The sequence below is a fragment of the Scatophagus argus genome, chromosome 24 (assembly GCF_020382885.2).
Source record: "Scatophagus argus isolate fScaArg1 chromosome 24, fScaArg1.pri, whole genome shotgun sequence".
Lineage (NCBI taxonomy): Eukaryota > Metazoa > Chordata > Actinopteri > Scatophagidae > Scatophagus > Scatophagus argus.
Genome location: NC_058516.1, coordinates 1,411,806 through 1,434,572, shown reverse-complemented (window position 1 = coordinate 1,434,572; position 22,767 = coordinate 1,411,806). Strand labels below are relative to the sequence as shown.

At 44.2% G+C, this 22,767-nt stretch overlaps 2 protein-coding genes across 6 annotated transcripts in view; both read left to right on the top strand.

The window, feature by feature from the left end:
- Nucleotides 1-6,222, top strand: part of LOC124055531 (aryl hydrocarbon receptor-like) — a 51,119-nt gene extending 44,897 nt beyond the window's left edge. The window contains exons 10-11 of the mRNA XM_046382418.1: nucleotides 100-1,849; nucleotides 1,999-6,222. Coding sequence (XP_046238374.1) covers nucleotides 100-1,849; nucleotides 1,999-2,085 — 1,837 coding nt within the window. The 3' untranslated portion in view covers nucleotides 2,086-6,222. The remainder of the gene's footprint in view (nucleotides 1-99; nucleotides 1,850-1,998) is intronic.
- A 630-nt stretch (nucleotides 6,223-6,852) lies between these two features.
- The window catches only part of LOC124055616 (aryl hydrocarbon receptor-like), a 29,335-nt gene continuing 13,420 nt past the window's right edge, over nucleotides 6,853-22,767 (top strand). For 3 of the 5 annotated variants that reach the window (XR_006842733.1, XR_006842735.1, XM_046382573.1), the window contains exons 1-10: nucleotides 6,853-7,625; nucleotides 8,266-8,453; nucleotides 11,613-11,728; nucleotides 14,009-14,098; nucleotides 15,311-15,437; nucleotides 16,059-16,195; nucleotides 18,712-18,917; nucleotides 19,015-19,124; nucleotides 21,041-21,182; nucleotides 21,268-22,753. Coding sequence is in view for 1 of the 5 variants with exons in the window: in XM_046382573.1 (XP_046238529.1) it covers nucleotides 7,585-7,625; nucleotides 8,266-8,453; nucleotides 11,613-11,728; nucleotides 14,009-14,098; nucleotides 15,311-15,437; nucleotides 16,059-16,195; nucleotides 18,712-18,917; nucleotides 19,015-19,124; nucleotides 21,041-21,182; nucleotides 21,268-22,753 (2,643 nt within the window). In the remaining 4 variants the exon portion in view is untranslated. Of the gene's footprint in view, nucleotides 7,626-8,265; nucleotides 8,454-8,795; nucleotides 8,937-11,612; nucleotides 11,729-14,008; nucleotides 14,099-15,310; nucleotides 15,438-16,058; nucleotides 16,196-18,711; nucleotides 18,918-19,014; nucleotides 19,125-21,040; nucleotides 21,183-21,267; nucleotides 22,754-22,767 lie in introns of those variants that run through there. The other 2 variants (XR_006842734.1, XR_006842736.1) reach the window with 2 other exon arrangements.

Here is a 22,767-nt window from a genome sequence, read left to right as displayed (position 1 = left end):
CTGCGTACCAACACTAAATCACATTCGAGAAGCTGGAAACCAGCGGTGGCTGACAGTGAATGACTTTTAAAACCACCTGCTCTTTTTTTATTTTCACAGAAATGAAGAAGGAGAAGAACAGCTGCGCCTCCGTCGGCTGCAGTTGCCGTTCAGCTTTGCCACCGGAGAGGCGTTGCTGTACGACATAATTCCAACCGTTGGCGACCCCGACTCATGCTCCGCCCCCAAGCAGAGGAAGCTGGACAGCTACTCCGTCAGCCCCAACTCCTTACTGGGCTGCATGCTGAGTCAGGACCAGTCTGTCTACTGTGAACAGAGCAGTGCCAACACCCTCAGCTCCCTCAACGACGTTGCCTTCAAGGACACCCACGCTACAGTCAGTGTTCGTGGAGATGTCTGGCTGGACACCATGCCCAAACCTGGTGTAGGAAGCCTGATGAAGTCTGAGGCCACAGTTCAGGACATGATGGACACTCTGCAGCAGATCCTTGGGGACAACGACCTCACCAACGCCCTGGACGTGGAGCCTGATGAGCTTAAGAGCTGGGAGAGCACACTGCTGAAGATGAGCACCAACAACGAGATGAACGAAGACCTGAACGACATTCTCAGCAACGACATCCTGTCCTATGTAGAGGAGCAGCTCCAGAGGGAGGGTGGGCTGAAGTTGCCAGATCAGCTGGAAGACATACCACCTTGCCTATCCGCGTTGGACCTCCAGAACCAGAATCCTGAGCAAGCTGGGGAGCAGAACTTCAGCTGGCCTTTGGAGCCCCACAACCAGCTGATAGCAAGTGGAGGCCAGGTGATCACTGGATTACCGACTTCAATCCAGGGGACTATGAAACTGACCCACATGGATCTTCCTCATTTGGGTTCCTCTGATTTTAATGATCCAACTCTTCAGCAGATGGCCCCACAGCAAACACTTCAGCTGGGAAACAAAGGCAACATCGGCGCTCCAGTTACCTTCAACTCTTCCTTGATGGACTCTTGTGCACAAACACAGAACCAACTGAGAACCTTACAAATCATTGCCAAGGACAACCTAGGGGGATTCTCTCTCAGGCAAACTTCAACCAATCAGATTTTCTCCAACCAAATGGCTCAACCAATGCAGAACCATCTTCAGATGAGGACGCCCAACCTACCAGCCGGCCTCCAGGACCAAAGCGCCAGTCCCGTGTTCAAGTTTCAAGGCAACCAGTGGAACTCCAACTCAAACCAGGCTGACAACTTTGTAGATGCATTCACCCAAAATATTTCAAAAGAAGATCCTTCTGCTTCCAGCTGCCTACAGGGACACTTTGCACTTCAAACGCAAAACAATGAGAGTCAGAGGCAGTCTTGGCAGGTGGAGCGGCAGCAACAGCAGCAGCAGATCTCAAGTGGAAACCAACACATGGGTGCCTGCCTCAACCAAATGTCAGGATTTCAGAGGAATCCTCCTCCGGGACCTGTCTCCACTCAGAATGCTGTTAATGGCAGGTCAACATTCAGGACCCCAGAGACTTCTAATGTACCATTTCCTGTTCAGCAGAACATGGCGCCACCACCTCTGGCACCTTCTAACAGTTGTATGTTCAGTAATACCCCCTCCTCTGTGCCTGTAAATGGTGTACACCTCAGTCAGACGCCCTCCTACCAGAGACTGAACCCCGCCAACAACCAGATTCCCTCCAAGCCCTCCTGTTTCTATCTTCCCGGAGGCGGATCTGTACCGGGGATGACGGCTGTCCCGAATCCCGATGAGGCAGCACTGTCCTGCCAGACGACCGCCGGTCTCAACCCCGAAGACCTGTTGGTACAACAACAGCAGTACTTAAACTTCAATCAGCTGCAGACACAGGTAAGGATTAGATAATGTCAGGGTCAGGCCTGCAAATTCCCATTGGTCTGCTTTGTTTTATAATCAAAAGCAGTAATGCTGTTAGTGTGTGCGGTTAGATAAATAAAAATTTTAATTTTAATTCTAATCTGTCTTTTCTTGTTTCGCAGATCGACAGCCGTCCAGTCGTCAGGAACGGAGGTTTTCCCTTCACCTCGCTGCCCAACGGGAACGCATACTACTCAGAGAACAAATAGGAATGGGGCCGCTGTGACTTCAGGATGGCAGAGGATCTCAGCTCGGACTGAAAAGGCAGTTGAAAGGAAGCAAAAGACTCCTGTCTCTAAACGTGAAAGCGGAGTAGACTGAAGAACAGAAACGTGCCCGACTTGGACGCCTCTCCTTCTCTTTTTCCTTTCTGATTCGGACACGGTGACGAAAGCTTTAAGTGATGTTTGGTTCAGCGTGGCTGTCGAGAAAAGAAAGTCTGGAGTTTGTTTTTCAGGCAAGGACTTTGGTCCGGGTCGGACTGCACCAAAAAAGACAATAGACAGCCTGAATTTGTCTTGTGCTCATGCAAGCAGATTTCATTTTTTGGGTTTTTTGTTTTTTCGTGCTGCTTCTATGACCACATTGATGGATAAACGTTCAGCTTCACCTCAGCGGGTGTCATCGTCGGCCAACGGTGCAACAGCACCATCCCTTTGTTTTGTTTTGTTTTGTTTTGTTTTGTCAAGTCAGCTTATGAGTGGGAATATTCAGGTCTGTGTGAATGAAAAAGACTTCATCAGCCACATGAGAGACAGAGCCGGATGCTTCCTGTGGAAAAGTTTAGAGGTGGTGAGTGAGTGCAAAAGTCTTTTCTCCTCTAAAGCCAACCCACACTGTATGAAATCACATCAGACAAAGCCTAAAACTGAGTCGAAAGCACCCACTGCCACTGCAGCTGGTGAGAGCTGCTGTGGTTCTGAGTGTTTTCTCTTCCCGTGGCCACAGGCAACGAGAGCCCATTGGACAGTGGAAAAACAATGTGAGGAAGCCTCAAAACGCTCCTGCTGGCAGAAACCAGAACAGCACGTTGTCTTTTAGGAGTCTGCAGGAAAGTGTGTGCTTGTTGTTGTCAGCCTGCGTTACGTGAAAAACGTCAAACGTCTCGCATTGCAGTCAGATGAAATGCGCCAGTTGAGAAAAAGTGTGCAGTAAAGTAGAACAGGAAACATCGGAGAGCTAACAGAGAACAGCGGGGCGGCGGCTCGCCATCGGCCCCATGTGGGCCGGGACGGCTCGGTCGATGACAGCGCGCCGCCCAGAATTCAAGTGGAAAATAAGGATTTAATTGAGAGAGTGAAATTGATTTCATGGAGCCGAGGCTTGTTGAGTTTATTGTTGGAGCCGAACAGAGAAAAGTCTTCAATACATCTGTTCAAACTGCTCTGAAGGCTCCGCGGGACCTCCTGGAGGGCTGAGCGTTAATTTGTTCGGGATTTGATTTGAGTTTTCAGACGGTTTGTTTTACAAGAGAAAAGACCTGAAGGATGAGGGCCGTGTGGTAAATCCACGTCTGGTTAACCTCCTCGCCTCCCATAAACAGCAGCAGCTCCTCTGACCTTTTCAGTAGGAAGCATCCAATACTGTCGAGATGTCCCAGACCCGAGTGAGCGTTAAAAGAGAGAACGCCGGAACAACTTCCTGTTAACGGTCTGCCGTCTCTGACCCACAAACCCGCTATCCTACCCCACCCCCCGACCTAAAAGTCTGCTTCCTGTTTTGAGCGCTCAGAAGGATGAAATATATCTGCTTTTCTGTTTTGTTTTGTTTTGTTTTTGCTGTTTTTGTCCTTTTGAAAATACTTCTTGATTAAGTTCATTTCAACTCTTTACTGTCTCGGAGAGGGAGGTTTGCTTTGCAGACAGGGTATAAAAATAAAAACGCACAAAAACGACATCACGGCATCATCCTACTAAAAGACTTTTAGGATTTAAGCAAGAGATGATTCAGTGAAAACAGCTGCTTTTTAGTGCCTCTTTTATGAAAGCATTCAGTCAGAGCTTTTGTCACTGAGCCAGTTTGCTTTTTTCTTTTCTCTAATATTTCTGTGTTGTTTTGCTGTTGAAGGGGAGAAGAAATACAGACGGTGCCTTAAACTGACTGTTTGAAACTTTAAAGGGACAGTCTGTTGACGCTTTAAAACATTTCCACCCGGATTACGAGCAAAAAGGTGCAGTGGAAAATATCCGAAACCAAAGTTACTCTCGCCCTCGCCTTAACGCCACCAAGTCAGATCATGAGATGATTTGCACTATTGCTTTAAAGTTTTTGCCAAAGCTTAGCGAAGAGGAAAACAGTTCACGAATCTGAAAGCTTTATCACAACACCAGATTCCATGAGTGAGAAAAAAAGAAAACGCACAAGTTAAGATTTTGTTTTTTGCCATATTTGATTTGAATTAAATTAAATTGGGTGAAAACTAAAGCAGAAAATTAACGCCCGGGATGTTGATCAGAGTCTCCATAAGACACTGGCTGTGAGAGTGGAGCCTTTATTCACATTTTCCACAACAAGTTTCCGTCCTCTTCCTCTTTCCTGTTTCTGTCTTTGTGGTTAATTTATCAACGTTCTTGCTCGGGCTGCGAGTATCGACGCTCGTACGGCAGCGAAACACAGAAGTAAAAGGGTTAAAGGCAGCTATTTGTATATTTTACAAGAGGAGGAAACAAAACGAACACTTTAACACAAGTTAAAAAGACAAACCGCGGTGGAAACTTCAAGTGCCTTTTGATTGACCTCTTTATGATTGTCTGTTGATCTTAAGAACAACACGACTCAGCACTTAGATTGGAAACAAACACAGGAAGCCTCAAACTGCAAGAATTGTGTGTCACTTCATCCAGTTCTGATCCATAAAATCTGATTTTTGTTTAGTGTCACTAATTACAAGCACTTGTGTACTGGAAATAAATAATTCTCCTGCAATAATTAGTTCTTTCTGCTGATTTTAGAAGCTGCAGAAGTCAAAAGTAGTGACGCTAAACTTGAATATTTGACTTAAAAGCCAAAAACAGCGAGCAAAGACACCTGTGAAGCTTTATTCTCGAGGATACCAAAGGGACAAGACAGAATATTACAGATCTACTGTTGACTGTGGAGATTCCTACATGTGAAACAGCAGGAAACAGACCACATTGATTGTAGATGTAGTTTCACGAGCTGTGAAAATGCTTTGCGATTCGCAACGGAGAATCACGCTGCGTTCATGTCATATGGGAGTGACGGGAAATGACAGATCTCGAGATTGTAAATGGTGTTCAAGTCAACGTCTGAAGTCTCACTTAAAGGGACGGTTGCTTAAAAGCCAGAGCCAAAGTCTTGTTTAAAGTCACAAAACCCAATCCAAGCTTCATTTAGGCCTATAAAGTGGAAGAATTTCCTGAGAATGAGGTGTAGTCTGGATGTGGGACACACCATAAGACATTAATGCAGCACTTGCCCCTTTCTCTTTGAGCTGTTTGGAAGGCATTCTGGGTAATGTAGTGAACAGCTAATTGCAGTAGAAGTAAAGGAGGCCAGTTGAGTTTCTTTGGCTCAGTTTTCACAACAAAACTCGCCTAAAAGTCTGCATTAATGCGGAACAAAATGGTGACTTCAGTTTTTCCGTTTAGCGGAGTGAGGATGTGATTTAATGTTTCTGCAACTTGCATGTGAGGATTAAAGGTCCGAGAAAACTGAGCCAAAGAAAAGTGATTTTGTAATAAAGCACCTACAAGTTTCAGCAATCTTAGATGACAGTAAAATCACCAAGTGTGCCTTGACAACAGAGTCACCAAAAAAAAAATCAAAAAAAATCAAAATTAGACCAAAAATCATCACAGATGGATGGTTTATCCGTTTGGTAGACAAAATGAAGCCCTTCTTATTTTCTCGCAGAGCACCTTAATGCCTCGTCTTCTCCATTTTAATTTCCAGAGTGCTTTCATCAAAATAAAATATATAAATATAAATATATCTTGTTGCTTGCTTATAGATAAAAAAAAAGCCTTTGTACTTACTACACTTTTATTTTTAAAACCCCAGGAGGCCAAGACTCCAAATCACAGTATCTTTGTGTATCTGTATATAAATATATATATTTGTGTTTTTTTTTTTTCAAAATACATTTTGCCCTATATTGCATATTTTAATGTTGTATCGCCTTAACCTGACTCACGTCTGTCATTTTTTTGTACATTTTCTGCACAACATAAACACATGTAATCTCTTATTATGATGTTCTGTTTTGTAACTTTCGACCTGTTATATCTTGTGGATTTGCCTTCATTATTTTGCCCCTCTCAGAATATGAGTGTTTGAGTCAATCTTTTCATGTTGACCATATTAAAGGTGATGTTATCACACAATTTGGAGAAGAAATGTTTTCTGTTTTTCACAAAAGAATGTCAGAAATATAAAACATTGGTGAAAAGATTTGGCTTCATGCAATTCTATGTGTCTCTTAATGTCGTTTAATGAAAAAAATGGTAAAAATATGACGACAGATTTTTGATATTTTCATTTAGTGAATAGTTTTGATCGATGTAATGCCCTCCAGTGTCCACTAGATGATGCTGTAACTGTGTGCTCTCAGTTCAGCCTGTAATGGTTTTCACTGCAGCACCAAACTGGCGCTGAAGGGATAAAACAGTTTTACTAAGCACACAAACTGCAGGTTACCTAAGCTAAGCTAAGCTAAGAATGCATTAATCATTTCTATATTCCTCGTAGAAAACTGTGAAATTTAATCTAATATGCAGTTAAAAGTCTTGCATCATTAATTCATTCACTCCGTCACATTTTTGATTTCTCATTTGAGAGAAAAGCGTTTCTCCCACTTTTAAAAGTCGCAATAAAAATACAAGTAAATTGAGAAAATATCACGGTATTAGGCTGCTTTTAAGGCAATACATCAAATTTAGATGTTTATAAAAATATGACAAAAGCACGACTGAGATACTCCAAGTCATGTACGCTAGTTAAAGAGAAATATCCACGGAGAATCGATTTTGAGTTTATGGCGACCGTTAGCTTTCCCGACGTCACCTTTGACCCTGTGCGCGGGCCCGACGACAAATCAGTGCCCGGGAAGTACGCGCGCGCGCCCTGGTCGTAGAGGGAGACCGAGGAGAGCGGGCGAGTGGGCCGGGAGAAGAGAGGGAGAGGGGAGAGGGGAGGACTGGAGGAAGGAGGGAGGTCAGTTTAACTTTTAACAGTTTTGTTTTACCGTTTTTCGTCTGAACTCGGTCCTCAGGATGTGAAGTTTGAACGGCGGTGTTTATAGTCCGGACAAGTGGAGCGCCATGGACGGGATGACCGGAGCGAGAAACTGCGACAGCCGTCCCCCGATATCCCCATAATACTTCGGCAGGGAGCTTTCTTTTATAATGAATTTACGGTGACACTATCTATCTTCAGCTGTGGCATCTGTTTCATATCCCCTCACAGTCTTTAAGCTCTGAATTTCAACTGGAAAAAACAAGTTTTAACAGGACGTTAGCTAACGGAGGTGTAACGGTTAGCGGGGTTCTGTGACGTTATTTAACGTTAACGTTAGCTTCAAGCAGCTTCCTGTCTGTCAGTGAGTGACAGCGGAGGAGTCTGGCGGTGCTGCGGGGTTTTGTCGGACAGTTACTGCCTCTGTTGGACTCCACTGTCTGGAGGCTGTATGAGTTAGGTTTTATGGATTCCTTTCAGCTTCAGTAACTGAATAAATCAACATTAACAACATGTATGCTGGACGGAAAAGAAGAAAACCGGCGCAGAAAGGGTACGTTATGTTATTAAGTTATAAAGTTGTTTTATTTAGGTATTGACGCTGATGCTGCTCAGTGAAGATAAACATGCACATCTGTACCAGTATAGTCTTTAGGTTTACCTGATATTGGACAGTAATGTTGCAAATAATATAACACTAATGGTAAAGTCAAAGAGATGCTGGTTACTTCTTAAACGTGCAAATTTCATGCTTTTCATATTTTATATTTCTGTGTTTGGTTCCATTAGGGACAAAGTAAGCAGTCTAAATATGTTTCCTTGAACAGTTTTGGTATTTTATCAACAAAAATGATTCAAGAAAATATAACAGAATAATCAGTAATGAAATAATTGTTAGTTGAGGCTCAAATTTTAACTTGATGTTATCTATTTTGCACAATAGGTCCTGTTAGACAGTTGTAGTGATGGAAATAATAAAGCCACAGTGGCTGAATTGGTGTGATGTGTCAGCCGACACATTTATATGTAAAATGTTTGTCTCTGCACTTGTTGTGGACACAGTTCTTTACACATGTTTATCAGCTTCAGAGATATAATACTGCTAAGGTTATATGCAGAGAAAACGAACTGTGTGCAGTCTAACCCTGGATGTGACCCATTTTGAGTAAGGCTTATGTATCACCATTATTCAGAGTCAAACTGACGCCAGCCGACGGTGCCAAGTCCAACCCTTCCAAACGCCACCGTGACCGTCTGAACTCGGAGCTGGACCGGCTCGCCAGCCTGCTGCCTTTCCCTGAAGACGTCATCTCCAGTCTGGACAAACTGTCCATCCTGAGGCTCAGTGTCAGCTTTCTCCGCACCAAGAGCTTCTTCTCCGGTAGGAAAACACGAGCTGATAATGAAACTTGATCCACTGCTGCACACAGGTGTCGCTGACATGTACAAAGAAATATTAAGGCTGGTAAAGTTAAAACATTAAAAGACATAAAGTTGTGGTGGTCTACATGAGAAAATGTAAAAAAATGATACTAGGAAGCAGCACATTTTGGGTTTTAAACCCCTCTGACACTAGTAACACTGTTTTAAGACGTGACAAAATTAAGACAGACAGAGAAAGAAAATGAAGCTGGTAAATGTCAGCACGTAGTCTGAACAGCTGCTTGTCCTTTTCCTTCCTTGCCCACTAAAATACTGAAATGGTTTTTCACACCTTACACAGGACCCGCAGACACAAAGGCAGAAAGACATGCAGGAACAGACAGGGGTGGAAGGGTTTCAACCTCAAAGCAGGAAGGTCAGAGAGAGTTTCTGGAGGCCATGCATACATCCAGCAAGACGGCAAAATGAATCAGGTGTGAAAGTGAGTGTGAAATCTCCGGTGCAGGTCTGTAGAGATGTAGACAAACAGCCATGGAACACAGGGTAGGCACAGTAATGTGAGTATAGACAATAATTCAATGGGAAGATCAGCTTGTTTGTGTCATCGTTGAGACTGCAAATTTACAACTCATTAATGCAATAACTGCTGCAGGCTCAGATCGGCACCTTAAAGTATTGATTAACAATTCAAAAGTACTTCTGTTACTCATTTCAGCACCAGCCATGTGTAAAATAGCTTTGACTTTATGTTTGAGTTGTGCCTGGAAATATTTGGAAATGCAAAAATGCTCCCACTGAACTATTATGAGGTTACAACTAAACGGCAGCATATCAGATGCTCCAGCTGTCCAACACAGGCTTCAAACTCTGATTAAAAACACATCTGACCTCTGTGTTACATTGTGACCCTGCCGAATCAGGCCAGCAGCACAGACCCACTTCTCTATCAGAGTGCATGAACCATGGATGACCTCCTCTCATCGTAATGTCTTTATAAACCCTAACATATTGTAGGTCAGTTCCTCTTGCCTGCGGCCATGAGACAACCCGTGTCCCAAAGCCTCAGCCACACAGTAATGTATGTCTGAAGAGACCGCTGCTTTACAGCTAGCCGAGAGGAGGTGGGAGGGGGCGGAGATGAAAGCCTCAGAGAATAAAAACATGGCGAGATAATCCACTCACTGCCACTTTACAGGCCTTATGAAGGAGGAAAGGGAGGGAAGCAGATGCCCACTGTTCAACTTTTGACTCCTGCAACCTCTGAAAAAACCCTCTTTGTAATTTTCATGTATGTAACTTGCATCTGTTCTTTGCCTGGAGTTTGACATTGTTGTGGTCCATCAGGATTAGGTTGGGTTCAGGTGAGGTTACACACAAGCAGGCAAATTCTCTGTTTCCTCTGTTGCGAGCAGTAAAGCCATCAAAACTTTTCTGTTTTTCTGACTGTGTTTGTTGTTAGTATCAGACTCTCTTCCACCTCATGAAGCAGCAAATGTGGGAGAAAAGTATTCCTGCAGAGGGTCAAGACTTTGTTTTGTGTGTTGATGTTGTGCTCAGGACCTCTGCAGTTCAGGGTTCAGTTGTTATCACATTTGCTTGGAAGACACAGTTCTTATCTGCTACACCAGACAAACTTTACTTTAAATATAAATTTTGTTAAAATAGAAAAAGACTGAATGAGAGTCAAGTACAGAGGTGCAGTGATCAGACTGGCGTCATTCCATTGTGTGTGTGTGTGTGTCGGTTATAAACGTCATTAACACCCACAAACACATTGCGGTGTTATTGCAGATGGTCCCCTCTGTTGATGCTGTCATTTGGGAAATGCGCTTCATTCATCAGTCCTGCCGCAGCACTTGCTTGAGAAATTTATTTTGGTCGTGGGGATGAGATGCCGGATTAGGCAGGTCATTGTATGTGTCATCGTCCTCCTAGACTGATGAGGCTGCAGAGGAGACTTACATCTGTAGCTGACTTTATACTGAAGCTTAGTGGAAAATAAAATGTTAGTAAAACGTGATTTTGTGTGATGATTTGAGGTTCTGGTTGGTTTGACATGTGGGCAAATGAACCAATACATTTAAGAAAGTCTTTTCAGTCTTTTCTCATGTTTGAGGCTTTCCTTTTTGTCTTTGTGAATTGACTCTGAGGACTGAGGAGTGCCTGTTGTGATGTTTTTATTGGCTGTTGGTGTCCTCCTCGCCCTCCGTTGTGCCAACAGGCCCCTCCCCTCCTCCTCCCAGTCGCCTCAGGGTGTTTTTTCTTGCCGACAGCTCCCGTTCTTGATGTCAGGGCACAAAATATCCCCACCAGCCCTCCGAGCTTTTAATTATTGATTGTCGACATGCTTCTCCTGCTCTCTCTCTTGTGAGCTTCCACAACACTGAGCTCTGTCAGCAACAGACTCAGACAAAGGTTTGGGTGCAGCTCAGTTTATTTATACATGAGAAGGAGACATTTATTGAGTTAAGGCTGTTGTTAAAGTAAAAAAATACAACACATTAATGTTACAATACCTTAAACAATAACAACTGCAAAGGACCATACGTCTTGTGTTAACCATTTCCCAATAACATATCAAGACAGATTCTGTTCCTTTTGGGCAGCCATTAGTTTTATTTCATTCCATTTATTTGTTTTTTTCTGTGATCTTTGCAAAATTGTTCACAGAGACTCTCGACAAACTTTTGAATTCATCAGTGAAAATTTATTTCAAAATCTTCTTATGACAGTCAATGGTAAAACGAGGAGACTGTAATTCGTCTGTAATTCTGCCCTGTATAATCACCTCTGAGGCCGAGTCTCCATTAATGATGATTAAGAGATACGATGGAGCCCTGTTGATCGCTGTGGGGAATGTGGGCCACGATCAGGAAGTCTTTCAGTGGTCAAACCTTCAGCTTCTGTATTGTCTGCAGTGCAGAGACTTCCTCCTCCATTAATGTCTCTGCTGCTGCACCACAAAAGCTTTGTTTCTGCAGACTCAACCCAGTCCGGGCACAGTGCTGCCCTCCATGTTATTGGCTGAGGGGTCAGAGGTCACAGACAAGTTTGAACACATTGAAAAGCCAATATTTTGATCTTTTTATTTGCAAGTCAGTGAAGTGAAGCAGAAAATATTTGTAAAAATCTCTGCTCTGTGTTTCTGTTTCTGCAGTGGCACTGAAGAACCAGCAGTTCAATGGCACAAACAAGAGCAGCAATCACAGTGATGACAGCAAAACACCAGGATCCGTGGACAGATGCATACCTGAGGGGGAGCTGCTGCTGCAGGTCGGTGAACAGCAGGCCGCTGTGTTGCTGTCAAAATCTCTTTGGTTTTACTGTTTTAATTTCTGTTGTGTCTTTAATCTGTACTGACCTTTGTAGATGGTGTCTTTATTTTCATTTTCATGTGTTCGATTGTTGTCTTTCCTTCATTTATTTGATAAAAATAGTCAAGCTATAGTCGGACCTGCCAAGCTCTGACTTTGTGCCTTTTCTTTGTGCATCATGCAGAGAATCTGCACACAGCAACAACAGCAGGCTGTTTTAGGTCAGTCGAAGCCTTGTAATGGAGGCAAGGCTGCTCTGCACAGCAGGACAGGAGGACAAATGGCTTGTTTGCTTGGACTTTTCTACCTCTGAAAAGAGAGAGATGAGGTTGAGTTGACCTCAGAGGTTGTTTTTCAATCAGACTTTAAGTTAAATCTCCACCAAAGTTAAATAATAATAATGATAATAATGACAGGGTATTGGATGTATGCATGTGTGTGTACTGAGACAAATACAGTGAAGTGAACAACTTATTGATAAATGTATCGATCCCAGAGAAGAAATGGGTTACTGCAGCAGGGATGAATCAAGGATGAGTCTGTGTGGAGGGCAGCAGCTTCCTGTCTTCAGCTGCTCTGTTCCATTACAGACACCGACCTATGAATTATACAGAGCCGGTGAACACATCTATTATTGAAGTGAGGGGGGTTTGGATGGAGAATGTGTGTGTGTTGGTGGACTAAAAGCATTAAAAGTTGGATGTTATATCATCAAACCTTCAACACACCCTTCATACCACCATATGGACTCTCACTTAAAGTACAACCAGTAAGTTTTGTGTGTGTGTGTGTGTGAGAGAGAGAGAGAGAGAGAGAGAGTAGAAGAAGCTGGGTTAAAGAGTCAGGTCAAATTTATTTTTAAGCACTTGATTACAAGGTCAAAAAGAGGCATGCTGACCTTTAAAAAGCAAAAATAATAAAAGAAAACAACAGGAAACAGATGAGCAGCTGATTTGAAATGCTTCTTCCATGGTAGAGAGTCTTCCTGTGTTTCCTGGCGGCGTTTGCTGTTGTTGTGTTGTCATATGACAGAGACAACAAACATTACTGCTCTCTCTCCCTCCCTCTCTCTCTCTCTCACACACACACACACACACACACTCACATTCCCTCTGTCTCAGGAGAGTAAGAGGCTGACCAAACATGAGAGCGAGAGAGACATGTTTTCTGCACACAGATGAGACTACAGTAAATATTTATACACAGTGCTTGTATGTCACTCTGCTCTGTGTACATTTGTGTGTGTGTGTGTGTGTGTGTGTGTGTGTGTGTGTGCGTGCGTGCATGTGTTGGACAGGGTTGGCCTGGTCCCATACTGCAGGTTTGGGAGTCTTTCTGGCAGATTATAAGAGCTTAACTAATCAACAACAACACCAAACTGGTGGTGAGAAGTGAAATGAAACTGATGGTGCCATGAATTTCTGATGTCATGTCATGGAATGTAAAGACTAAACAGCAGCCCAGATGTGGAAATGAGGAGTCCATTAGCGCATCTGTCTGTTCAGATAAAGACTATCCCTATGGAGGTCATCATCATCATCATCCTCAGTGAGGTGTAGGCGGATGCTGGCAAGATGCCGTTGTGACTCTTTGCAATGTGGGGACACAGTGTCATCACCTCCTCTCTGAGCCCCGAGGCTTGAGGAGGAGCGATGATGGAGGTGTTAGTCATCCAGTAGTGACCTCCTTCTCCTCCCTCCTTCTCCACCTCCTCCTCCTCCTCCACTCCATGACTTCTCTGTGAACTGACATCCACTCAGCTCCAGCCACTCCTCCTCATCGTTCTCTTTTCCTGCCCAGGGGAGAAGTGTCATCTCTGTTTTTTAGTTTTCTTTGTTTTTTATCCTCTCTTGTACTCCAGTCCCAAATCTTCTGGAATTTCAAGCAAGCAGATTTTATGCTGAGATTTTTAAACAATGTTTTGTTGTTCACTGACTTTGAATTTCACCAGCTCAGGTTTTTCAGGTGTGTTCAACATTTTGGCCAATAGCAAACCCAACAACTACAGGACAGATTTTTAAATGAATCTAACCTCCTGACCTTTTCTTTGGTGCTTGTTCACGTTGAACACCTCGGTTGAAGCATGTAATAACTGAAGCTTAATGAGCTGACTGTTGTGAGATTTCCTGCGCGTGGAGGAGGAAATGTTCCATGTTCTTTCGGGAACAAACCCCTTTTGACTATAAATGGTTGTAATGATGATCACCATGATAACAAACGATATGTCTTGTCTCTGCAGGCCCTGAATGGCTTCATCCTGGTGGTGACAGCTGAGGGAATCATCTTCTTCTGCTCTCACACCATTCAGGATTACCTCGGCTTCCACCAGGTAAAACCTCCTGTCAGTGCCAACTACGAGTCTTAAACACCAAGTTGCTTACCTCAAACCACAGGCCTGTTCTTACTGCGTAAATCGTATATAGATTGTCTTTTATCTGTCCCCTACTATGATAAGGAATTAGCTTTTAGGCAGCACTGGGGCAACTACTGGGAGGGGTCAATTTAACAAGCAAAGCGAGTGAAGGCATCGTTCAGAGTGCCCTGAGGACTGAGTCAAACACACATATGGAGCGAGAGGCTTAATCCAATTGGCTTCACAACAAAGCGCCACTGCCTTCAGTCTAATCTTATTTTGGAGACTGATTATCAAATTATTCAAAGTCTGCCTGTCTGACACACCAATGCACACACACTGTAACACACTGTACAAAGACACAACTTGCCACCTTTTCCTTCCCCGGTCAGGGTGTAAACACCACCTCTCATCCCTCATTTCCTTGTCCACCTGAGGCATGTCTCATTCATCTACCTCGCAAACCCAAATCTGTGGTGAAGCTGCTGTCTCTGCTCACGTGGATTGTTTGGAAACAACACCACGACAGTTTCTGTAACACCCATAAAATAAGACACAACTGAAGAACAAGTAGGGAAAGAAGAGGCAGCCAGAAGGAAGAGACAGAAGAGGAGTGATGATGATGTTATTGTAGTTATACTAGAACAAGAAAAATTCATAACTAGACAAAAACACAACCAGCATGCAAACACACGTACAGCAGCCCCAGACTAAGTATTTCCACTAGTAGTAGTACTAATAACGAGGCTGCATAAATCCCAAATGCATTTAATGAGATAAAAGGTATTTCAGCTCACACTTCTGCCTGTCAAAATTCCTTTTTGGTGACCTGAGTCTGACCCCATCCGCACTGGGAGGGTGGTTCCACTGGTCCTCAGCCAGGTCATGCTGGGTTCAGACAACAGATATCAGGATCACTGCAGGTCTTTGGCTTCATTTCAGATATTTGAATTAAACGTTCACGACACTTGATTTCTTTTGGCTCCACGGCAAGGGAAACTGAATCAAATGCAGCCCTCAGTACCTGATAGTAGTAACTGCTTCAGCCTGTTCAGTCTCATATTCTGTCTGAAAATTGTGTTTTTCTCAGGCAGGTCAAATGTAACATCTCAAAATTCCTCTTTTCATTTTGTTTCATCGTACTGTATATTTCTGAAGAGTAATTCAGACTTAATGTTTTCCTTCCAGACTGACGTGATGCACCAGAGCGTGTTTGAGCTGATCCACACTGAAGACCAGCAGGAGTTCAGGAGCAACCTGCACTGGGCCCTTAACCCCCCTGCCGGCCACGGACCCCCCACAGATCCCTCAGCAGGTTTGTCAACTGAAGACACATCCAGTTCAACTCCATTGTCTCCATGCTGTGTGTGTGTGTGATGTGCTCGTGCAAGAGAAGGTGGTCTTATTGACATGCGTCCAGGAGGCTCCCTGGTACAAAGTAGTGCAGGCCTGGGCGAAAAACAACAAACTAATGTAACATCAAGCATGGCTAGCTGAGAACTGTCTATAATTTACTGAGGGATTCTGTAAATTGTATGTGTACAAATTGAACTGACAGATAGATATTGTACCGAGAAGTACATGTTTTCACTTCTGAATCTGAACTGAGGTCAGAGAAGAGGCAAGAAGAGGTGACCTTTAACTCAAGTCTCCTGAGAAGTGGTCTGAATGTTGCAGTACACACACACGCACACACACTCCTACTGTACAAACACACACACACGCAGAACCACACAGTCTTGTCATTTTGCATTAGGCAAGGGTCAGCAGTTAACAAATCACACACAAACCTTACAAACACACACACAAACAGCGGATCAAGGTCAAGCGGTTGACAACGTATACTGTGATTGACACTGCAGATGTTTTACACACAATGTGGTTGTCATTTTTAGTCGTAGTAAAATCTGAATAAAATGACATTTAATGTCCACAGATGGAGAGTCAATGTCCACCTCTTCCTGTCTGGTGAGCTACAACCCCGACCAGCTTCCACCTGAAAACTCCTCCTTCCTGGAGAGAAGCTTCATCTGCCGCTTCCGCTGCTTGTTGGACAATTCCTCCGGCTTCCTGGTGAGACTGGAAATGCAGTTCAATGTAATTTTATCTGTCAATTGAAGAGGAGCTGTACAGAGCAGTAGGAAGAACAAAACGTACCGATAGTAAGAAACATACAATATTTAACTAAGGAAGGTGGCTTGGATGAAATTGTTTCCTGAATTTAGAGACAGAAGTATTGATGTACACTTTCCCAGACAAATAAAGCAATAAAATGAATCCATAATTGAGACTTATGGTGGTTTCAGGCCTGTTGGTGCTACTGGCAGTATGCGTGCCACCTCAGAGTCCCTCAGGGATCAGAAGCCACCATTTACTCCTGTAATCCGCCTTAAGAGAGCCTTGGGGTCGTGGGGAAAAGGGCTTTAATCCTCCCACCACCCAGAGGAGACGAGAGCAGAGGGGAAACTTGCTTAGTCAGGGTTGGTAGCTTCAAATCATCCACTGCTACTTCTACAAACACAATTATTAATTGCAGATGAAGAAAAACATGCTGCGGTTCAGTGGGAGCATAAATCCCTGCTGGGAAAACTCGGGTCCTCTATGAGCAGTGGCCATAGGCATTGTCCTGCAAGTGATAAAACGTTTAGGTGATCAATAGAAAAGTAATAATTTAGTTTAGTTAGTTTGTTTCAGATTCCCATTTATGATTTTCTTTGTTTTCTGTTTTAATAGGTTTAATCTCTTTGAGCTGGACTGACAGAGAAAAATAATTTCTACAGGGAGCTGGGAAGTTTTGATTGCTATTTTTTGGTTTAGTTTCTGACATTTTATAGACTCAGCACTCTCAGAGTGAGGAGATGAGAAAATATGTTTTAAAATAATAATCATCATAATGATTAGAATAATAATGGTAAACGATTCATTTATTTCCTGGAGCTGTTAGGGATTCGTCGTCTTGCTCAGGGACACTCCAGCAGGGCTCCGATCCTGCGTCTCTCTGTCCTCCCCTCCCAGTGTGTTTGCGTGAGCAGTAAGCCAGGTCTCTGCCTCTGTCTACCGCTCGCTATGGCTTTGTTTTTTCTAATCCCTCCTGCTATTCAGGGCTAGATTCCTGACATCGTGGCTATGGGCCCTTAAACCCACCAAGGTCAATTATCCAGAGCTAACAGAGGAGGTGGGGGTCCTTACACGACATGCCGCAGGGTGAGAGGAGGACAGCAGAGAGGAGAAAGTGTTTTCAGGTTTTTGTTCCCCCTGGGGTTTTAAAACCTCCCTGTTGATTGAAAAAGTGAAAGTTCACTCCATCTTTGTGAGGAAACTTTTTTCCACACAAGGATTTTCGCTGTCAGACACTGAGAGGAGAAGGATGAGGCGGTAACAAAAGAGAAGCTAATTAACCCACACTTAACTGTCAGTGGGGTTCAAAAGGAAACATTTTCTCAAGAAATACAAAATCATCATGTTCTCAAGATGTTCAATTCCAAGACATGAAGGTCAGCATTTGTAGTTTCAAGACGATAAATCTATGAAAAACATGTTGGTTCGAAAGATATGCAAAGATGATGTGTCAGAAAAGTTACAAGCACAAAGCTTGGTAAGGGAGACGGAGTTTAGCATCAGATTGACGTTAAGTAGAGCTGGTCCTGATCTCACTGGGGCCCTTCAGCTTAGAGGGCCCCACCTGACCTGACCTGCCATTAGCCATGTAAACCATTTACCAATCCCATACAGTCACACCAACCCCTGTGCTCCTGCTGCAATCCTCCCACTAGAGACAAACCCCATCATAGAAATGCGTCATTTTGTGCGCTTGTATCAGATGTTAATTTACTGCCTGAATGGGTGAGCATGAGGGTAACATTTCATTGCCAGCAGTGGTGTAAGCTTCTTCAGTGATGCTTTTTCCTTGACTAACCTGTAAACACAGAACAGTCACTTAAATCTGGTTTTAAATAGTGTGCAGTGAGAGTCATGTGACCAGAGGGTGCGTAGCAGGAGGGTTTCCAGTGAGAGACACCATTGTGTTTACAGTGTACTGAAGTGATACTGCTCTCTACATTCCCCAGCAGGATAAATAAGACTAATGGTGCTCGACAGGGAGAAAAGAAAAGCCACTCATTCGTCTGCTGTGGAAGTTTGATGCAGTGTTCTCAGAGGGAACAGAACCAGAAACAGGAAAAAGAAATTCAACCTTCTCTTGTCAACTTATTTGTCAGGTGTTGATTGGAACTGCCATTGGTCAATTAAAATACTAACTGTCAGTTCATAGAAAATTAGTTTCCTTGATGATCATTTAGTAATTTTTCAAGTGGAAATGTCCAACTTCTTAAATGTGAGGATCTGCTGCTTTTCGCTGTCATCTGTGACAGTAAATGAATGAGTCTTAAACAGTTTTGTACTGTCGGTTGGACAAAAGAAGTAATTTCAGGATGTCACATTGAGCTCTGGGAAATTGCGATGAGATTTTTTTCAAAATGTCATGACACTTGAAAGACTATACAATTAATCAACTGATCAAGCAATCATGAGTGGGAGCCACAGTGTATATATGAAATCTGTCTGTCTGTCTGTCTGTGTTCTCCTCTCAGGCGTTGAATATTCAGGGTCGACTCAAGTTTCTCCACGGTCAGAGCCGTCAGCAGAGTGACAGTGAGGGGCAGAGCCCGCCTCAGCTCGCCCTGTTCGCCATCGCCACACCCCTCCAGCCTCCAGCCATCTTGGAAATCAGGACAAGGAACATGATCTTCAGGACCAAACACAAGCTTGACTTCACTCCCATGGCCTGTGATGCAAAGTACGTACTGTTAAAAGCTCGTTTTTCACTTGTTTCTTCAGCACTGCCTGTGTGTGTTTAACTTTGTCATCCTTATGTGTACCTGGTGGATTTTCAGGGGCAAAATTGTTCTGGGTTACACTGAGGCTGAGCTGAGAGTTCGAGGTTCAGGCTACCAGTTCATTCACGCTGCTGACATGCTGTACTGTGCTGAGAATCATGTCCGAAGTAAGTTACAGCTTTATTTTCTGCCAGAGCCATTAGATTAATTCACTTAAACATAAATGTGCAAAAAAAGAGGTGCTCCCTTAGCTGTTCCCTTTCAGTTTTCTCATTTACATATTTCTCATATTTATGTATTTTTGTTCTGTACATGGATTATTTATTTATTTTTTCTTAAGAGTTTGTAAGTTTGTTCAGTACAAAAAAACAGCACACTCACAAAACATCACAGAACCTCTTTGAGCGAACGGGGAACTTCTCGGCCCTCACAGAGTTATTTTAATTACTGCTTGATATGTTGGCTGTTTCTTACATCACGAAAATGTGACTTTGCAGCTTTCCACCCATGCAGGATCAGTATGAATACACGGTTCATGTGTGCTGACCCTTGTCTCTTGTTTGGCTCAACATTACATTTGTAACACATGCAACAAACAAACAAACAAACACTCTATGTGTGTCTGCTGCTTATGGAGGAAATCTCAGAGCGAGAGTCAAGTGTCCTACTTAGCTCATGTACCGGATGACCCGGTTAGTCATAACCATGGCGCTCTTTACACACACTGCTACCAGACACACTCACACACACAATGACACATCCTGCATGTATGTAGTCATGCATACAGAAACAGAAATGCATGCATATGCATTTGGAAACATACAGAACAGAGGTACATACATGCTCAGCACGCTCTAATGCAGACACAGATGGGAGACACAACAGTATCCACATCTTAGTAACACTGCTGTTACACATAGCGAGGAGAATGTCACGGTTATTCTGATAATAACAAGACTGATAACTGTTACTATAGCTTCAAGATAAAAACAACCGATAACAACTGATGATCTGACGTCACCATAGTAACAGACATCCTTTACCGTCATGCACTGAGACAAAGGAGTTTATTTAGTTTTCTGTGCTTAGATTGCTCTGTATTTCTGTGTATTTCTGTTCCAGCTGCCGGGGATTATGCAGTAGAGATGATTGGTTTTGTTAGGAAATATGCTCCTGTAATCCCACAGATTATGAGCAAAGTAAAACAAAACAAAGCCGCAGATCTCTCTGCTCGTCATTTGTCACTTTTGGTTTTTCTGACAGTGATGCGTAAAATCTGATAACAGTTTCAGGTAGAATAAACAAGCTGGGCTGTAAAGTAACTCTCTGAGCTGCACTGTTTTTCCCTCCTTCAGGATAAGCATTTGTACACAGACATAAATACTGCAGCTTTTTCTAAAGGTCAGCAGTTTTTCTGCTAAAATAATGCAGCTCTGATTGTGAAACTCTTCACAGATCCCAAAACAGTTGTGGGAGGCAACACTGTTGGATTTCTCAAATCTGTGCACTGATTTGTTTGTCAGTGTTGTAGGTCATAGGTAATATTGTACACTTTTTTATTTTACATTAAGACCTGCAAGTCTTAATATTTTATGATTTTTATTTTGGTGTTCAAGTCTTCTGAAAGCACAGTCAGCCAAGTTTCACTGCAGCCTCTTCACTGCACCGAAACTTAACTTGATGTGGTTACCAACTGTTGGTAGACAGAAGACAACGCTGTTTAGCTTCTCTGCATCGCAAGACTGCATCACTGGTTTGTTGGTTTGTGCCTGACACCTCTCTTTGGGATTTTTTTAGAAAGGCACAGAAACACAATAACACACACCGACAGACACAACATTGAGCCATTAAGATGAAGGATTGGGGGTTGAGGGATGTGATGGTGTGCGTATGCTGCTTAAGTGTTTGAAAACAGAGCTTGTAACATGTGCAGGTAGCCAACGTGAACATCAGCATGTAGCCTTAGTTGCAGCAGCACACACGGCTGAACAAATGCAGTGTGAGTGTGCGCACTCTGCGGGGTGTGCAGAACGTAAACAGCAGTGACACAGAGCCTCCGGTGTCTTGTCTCATGTGATTCCAGTGATTAAGACGGGCGAGAGCGGCCTCACCGTCTTCAGGCTGCTCACCAAGGAGAACCGGTGGAAGTGGGTCCAGGCCAATGCCAGACTTGTCTACAAGAACGGGAAGCCAGACTACATCATCGCCACCCAGAGACCCTTGGTGTAAGTGGATGACGAATCCAATACGCTCTTTAAGTTTTAACTGATTTGTCTGTTAATTTCTGCTCTTTGACATGTATTTCCACAGGGATGAAGAGGGAGGGGAGCACCTGAGGAAGCGATCCATGCACCTCCCCTTCACCTTTGCCACTGGAGAGGCAATGCTCTACCAGACCAGTTATCCACTGCATGGCTTCCAGGATTCCTTCCTGGGCAAAGCCAAAGGCAGCAAGTCCAAGAAAGGCAAACTGGACAAGAGCTCTTCAGATGAACTGGACCCAAAGTCGCTGCTGGGAGCGCTGATGAGCCAGGATGAGTCTGTGTATGTCTGCCAGCCGGACACAGAACCCAAGACGTCCTACCACAGCAGCCTGTTCAGCGAGCAGCAAGGTGGCAACAATTATGGCAGTTTGTTGAGTGGCGACAGCTGGAGCATCGTATCTAATGGGGAGACAGGGAGGTGCAATAGCAAAACATCTAGTTATGACCCACTGTTGGCCACTCTGGACTCTCTGACCCTGGGCGGTGAGGAAACGTGCTCCAATAGTGAGCTCTTCAGTGCCCTGGAGAATTTGGGTCTAAATGCTGAAGACCTGGAGCTCCTGCTGCTGGATGAGAGGATGATCCGGGTGGAGTTGGACCCCAACCACATTCCAACACTTAATGACCTCCTCACCAATAACGAAATCCTCTCCTACCTCCATGACTCACTGGAAAATGGGACTGAGCAGGAGCAACGAGGAGATAGAGGTGGATTTGGAGGGAACCCAGACCCAGCCCAAAGCATCAGCCAGCAGCCGCCAGCACGCTTCATGCCGGCTGTCCGTTCAGCTCTTCCCAGCAGCAGTCAGCCTATCATCCAGCTGTCGCAACAGATGCAGCAACACATAAGTGCAGGTGAGCCGGTGAAAACTCAGCTGGGGCAGATTCAGCCTGTCACCCAGCCGGGAACAGTGGACACTGGGATTCCTAATGGCCACTGGGTAGTACCCACAGAGAACCACCACCACCCCAACAACCACACCCGTCATCTCCTACATACTGTCCCTAAGCCCTCACAGGGAAACAGTGAACATAAACACCTTAACTCACTTCTGGAATCGAGCCAACAGTGGCAGCCTCAGCAGGCCCAACACTCGTCCCACCTGCCGAACCCTCAGCAGGTCAGCAGCCAGAGCGCTTTGCTGCCTGGTTTCCATAATCAGCTGGAACTGACAACAAACGCATCTTACATCCCAAACGGATTGTCAGCCTTTCCACCGAATTTGGGGGGCTGTCCTACAGGTTACAGCATTTGCAGCGCGCCACATCCAGGTGATACAGTGCTGAACAGTTTGACCACACCAGACGTTTGTCGCTACCAGTTGCAGGCTCACCAGAAGCACCAACAGCAGCAGCAGCAGCAGCAGCAGCAGACTCAGGTTCCACCATCCTGTTTGCCCCAGTGCCCCACCCAGAGCTCTGCAGTGGAGTTAGAACAGTTACTGGGCCTGTCCCAGCCACAAGATAGCCTGTCGCCATTAGAGGCCTACAGCATGTTCAACACCAGCACACAGGACTCCACTCACAGCAAGGTAAGGGACCACAG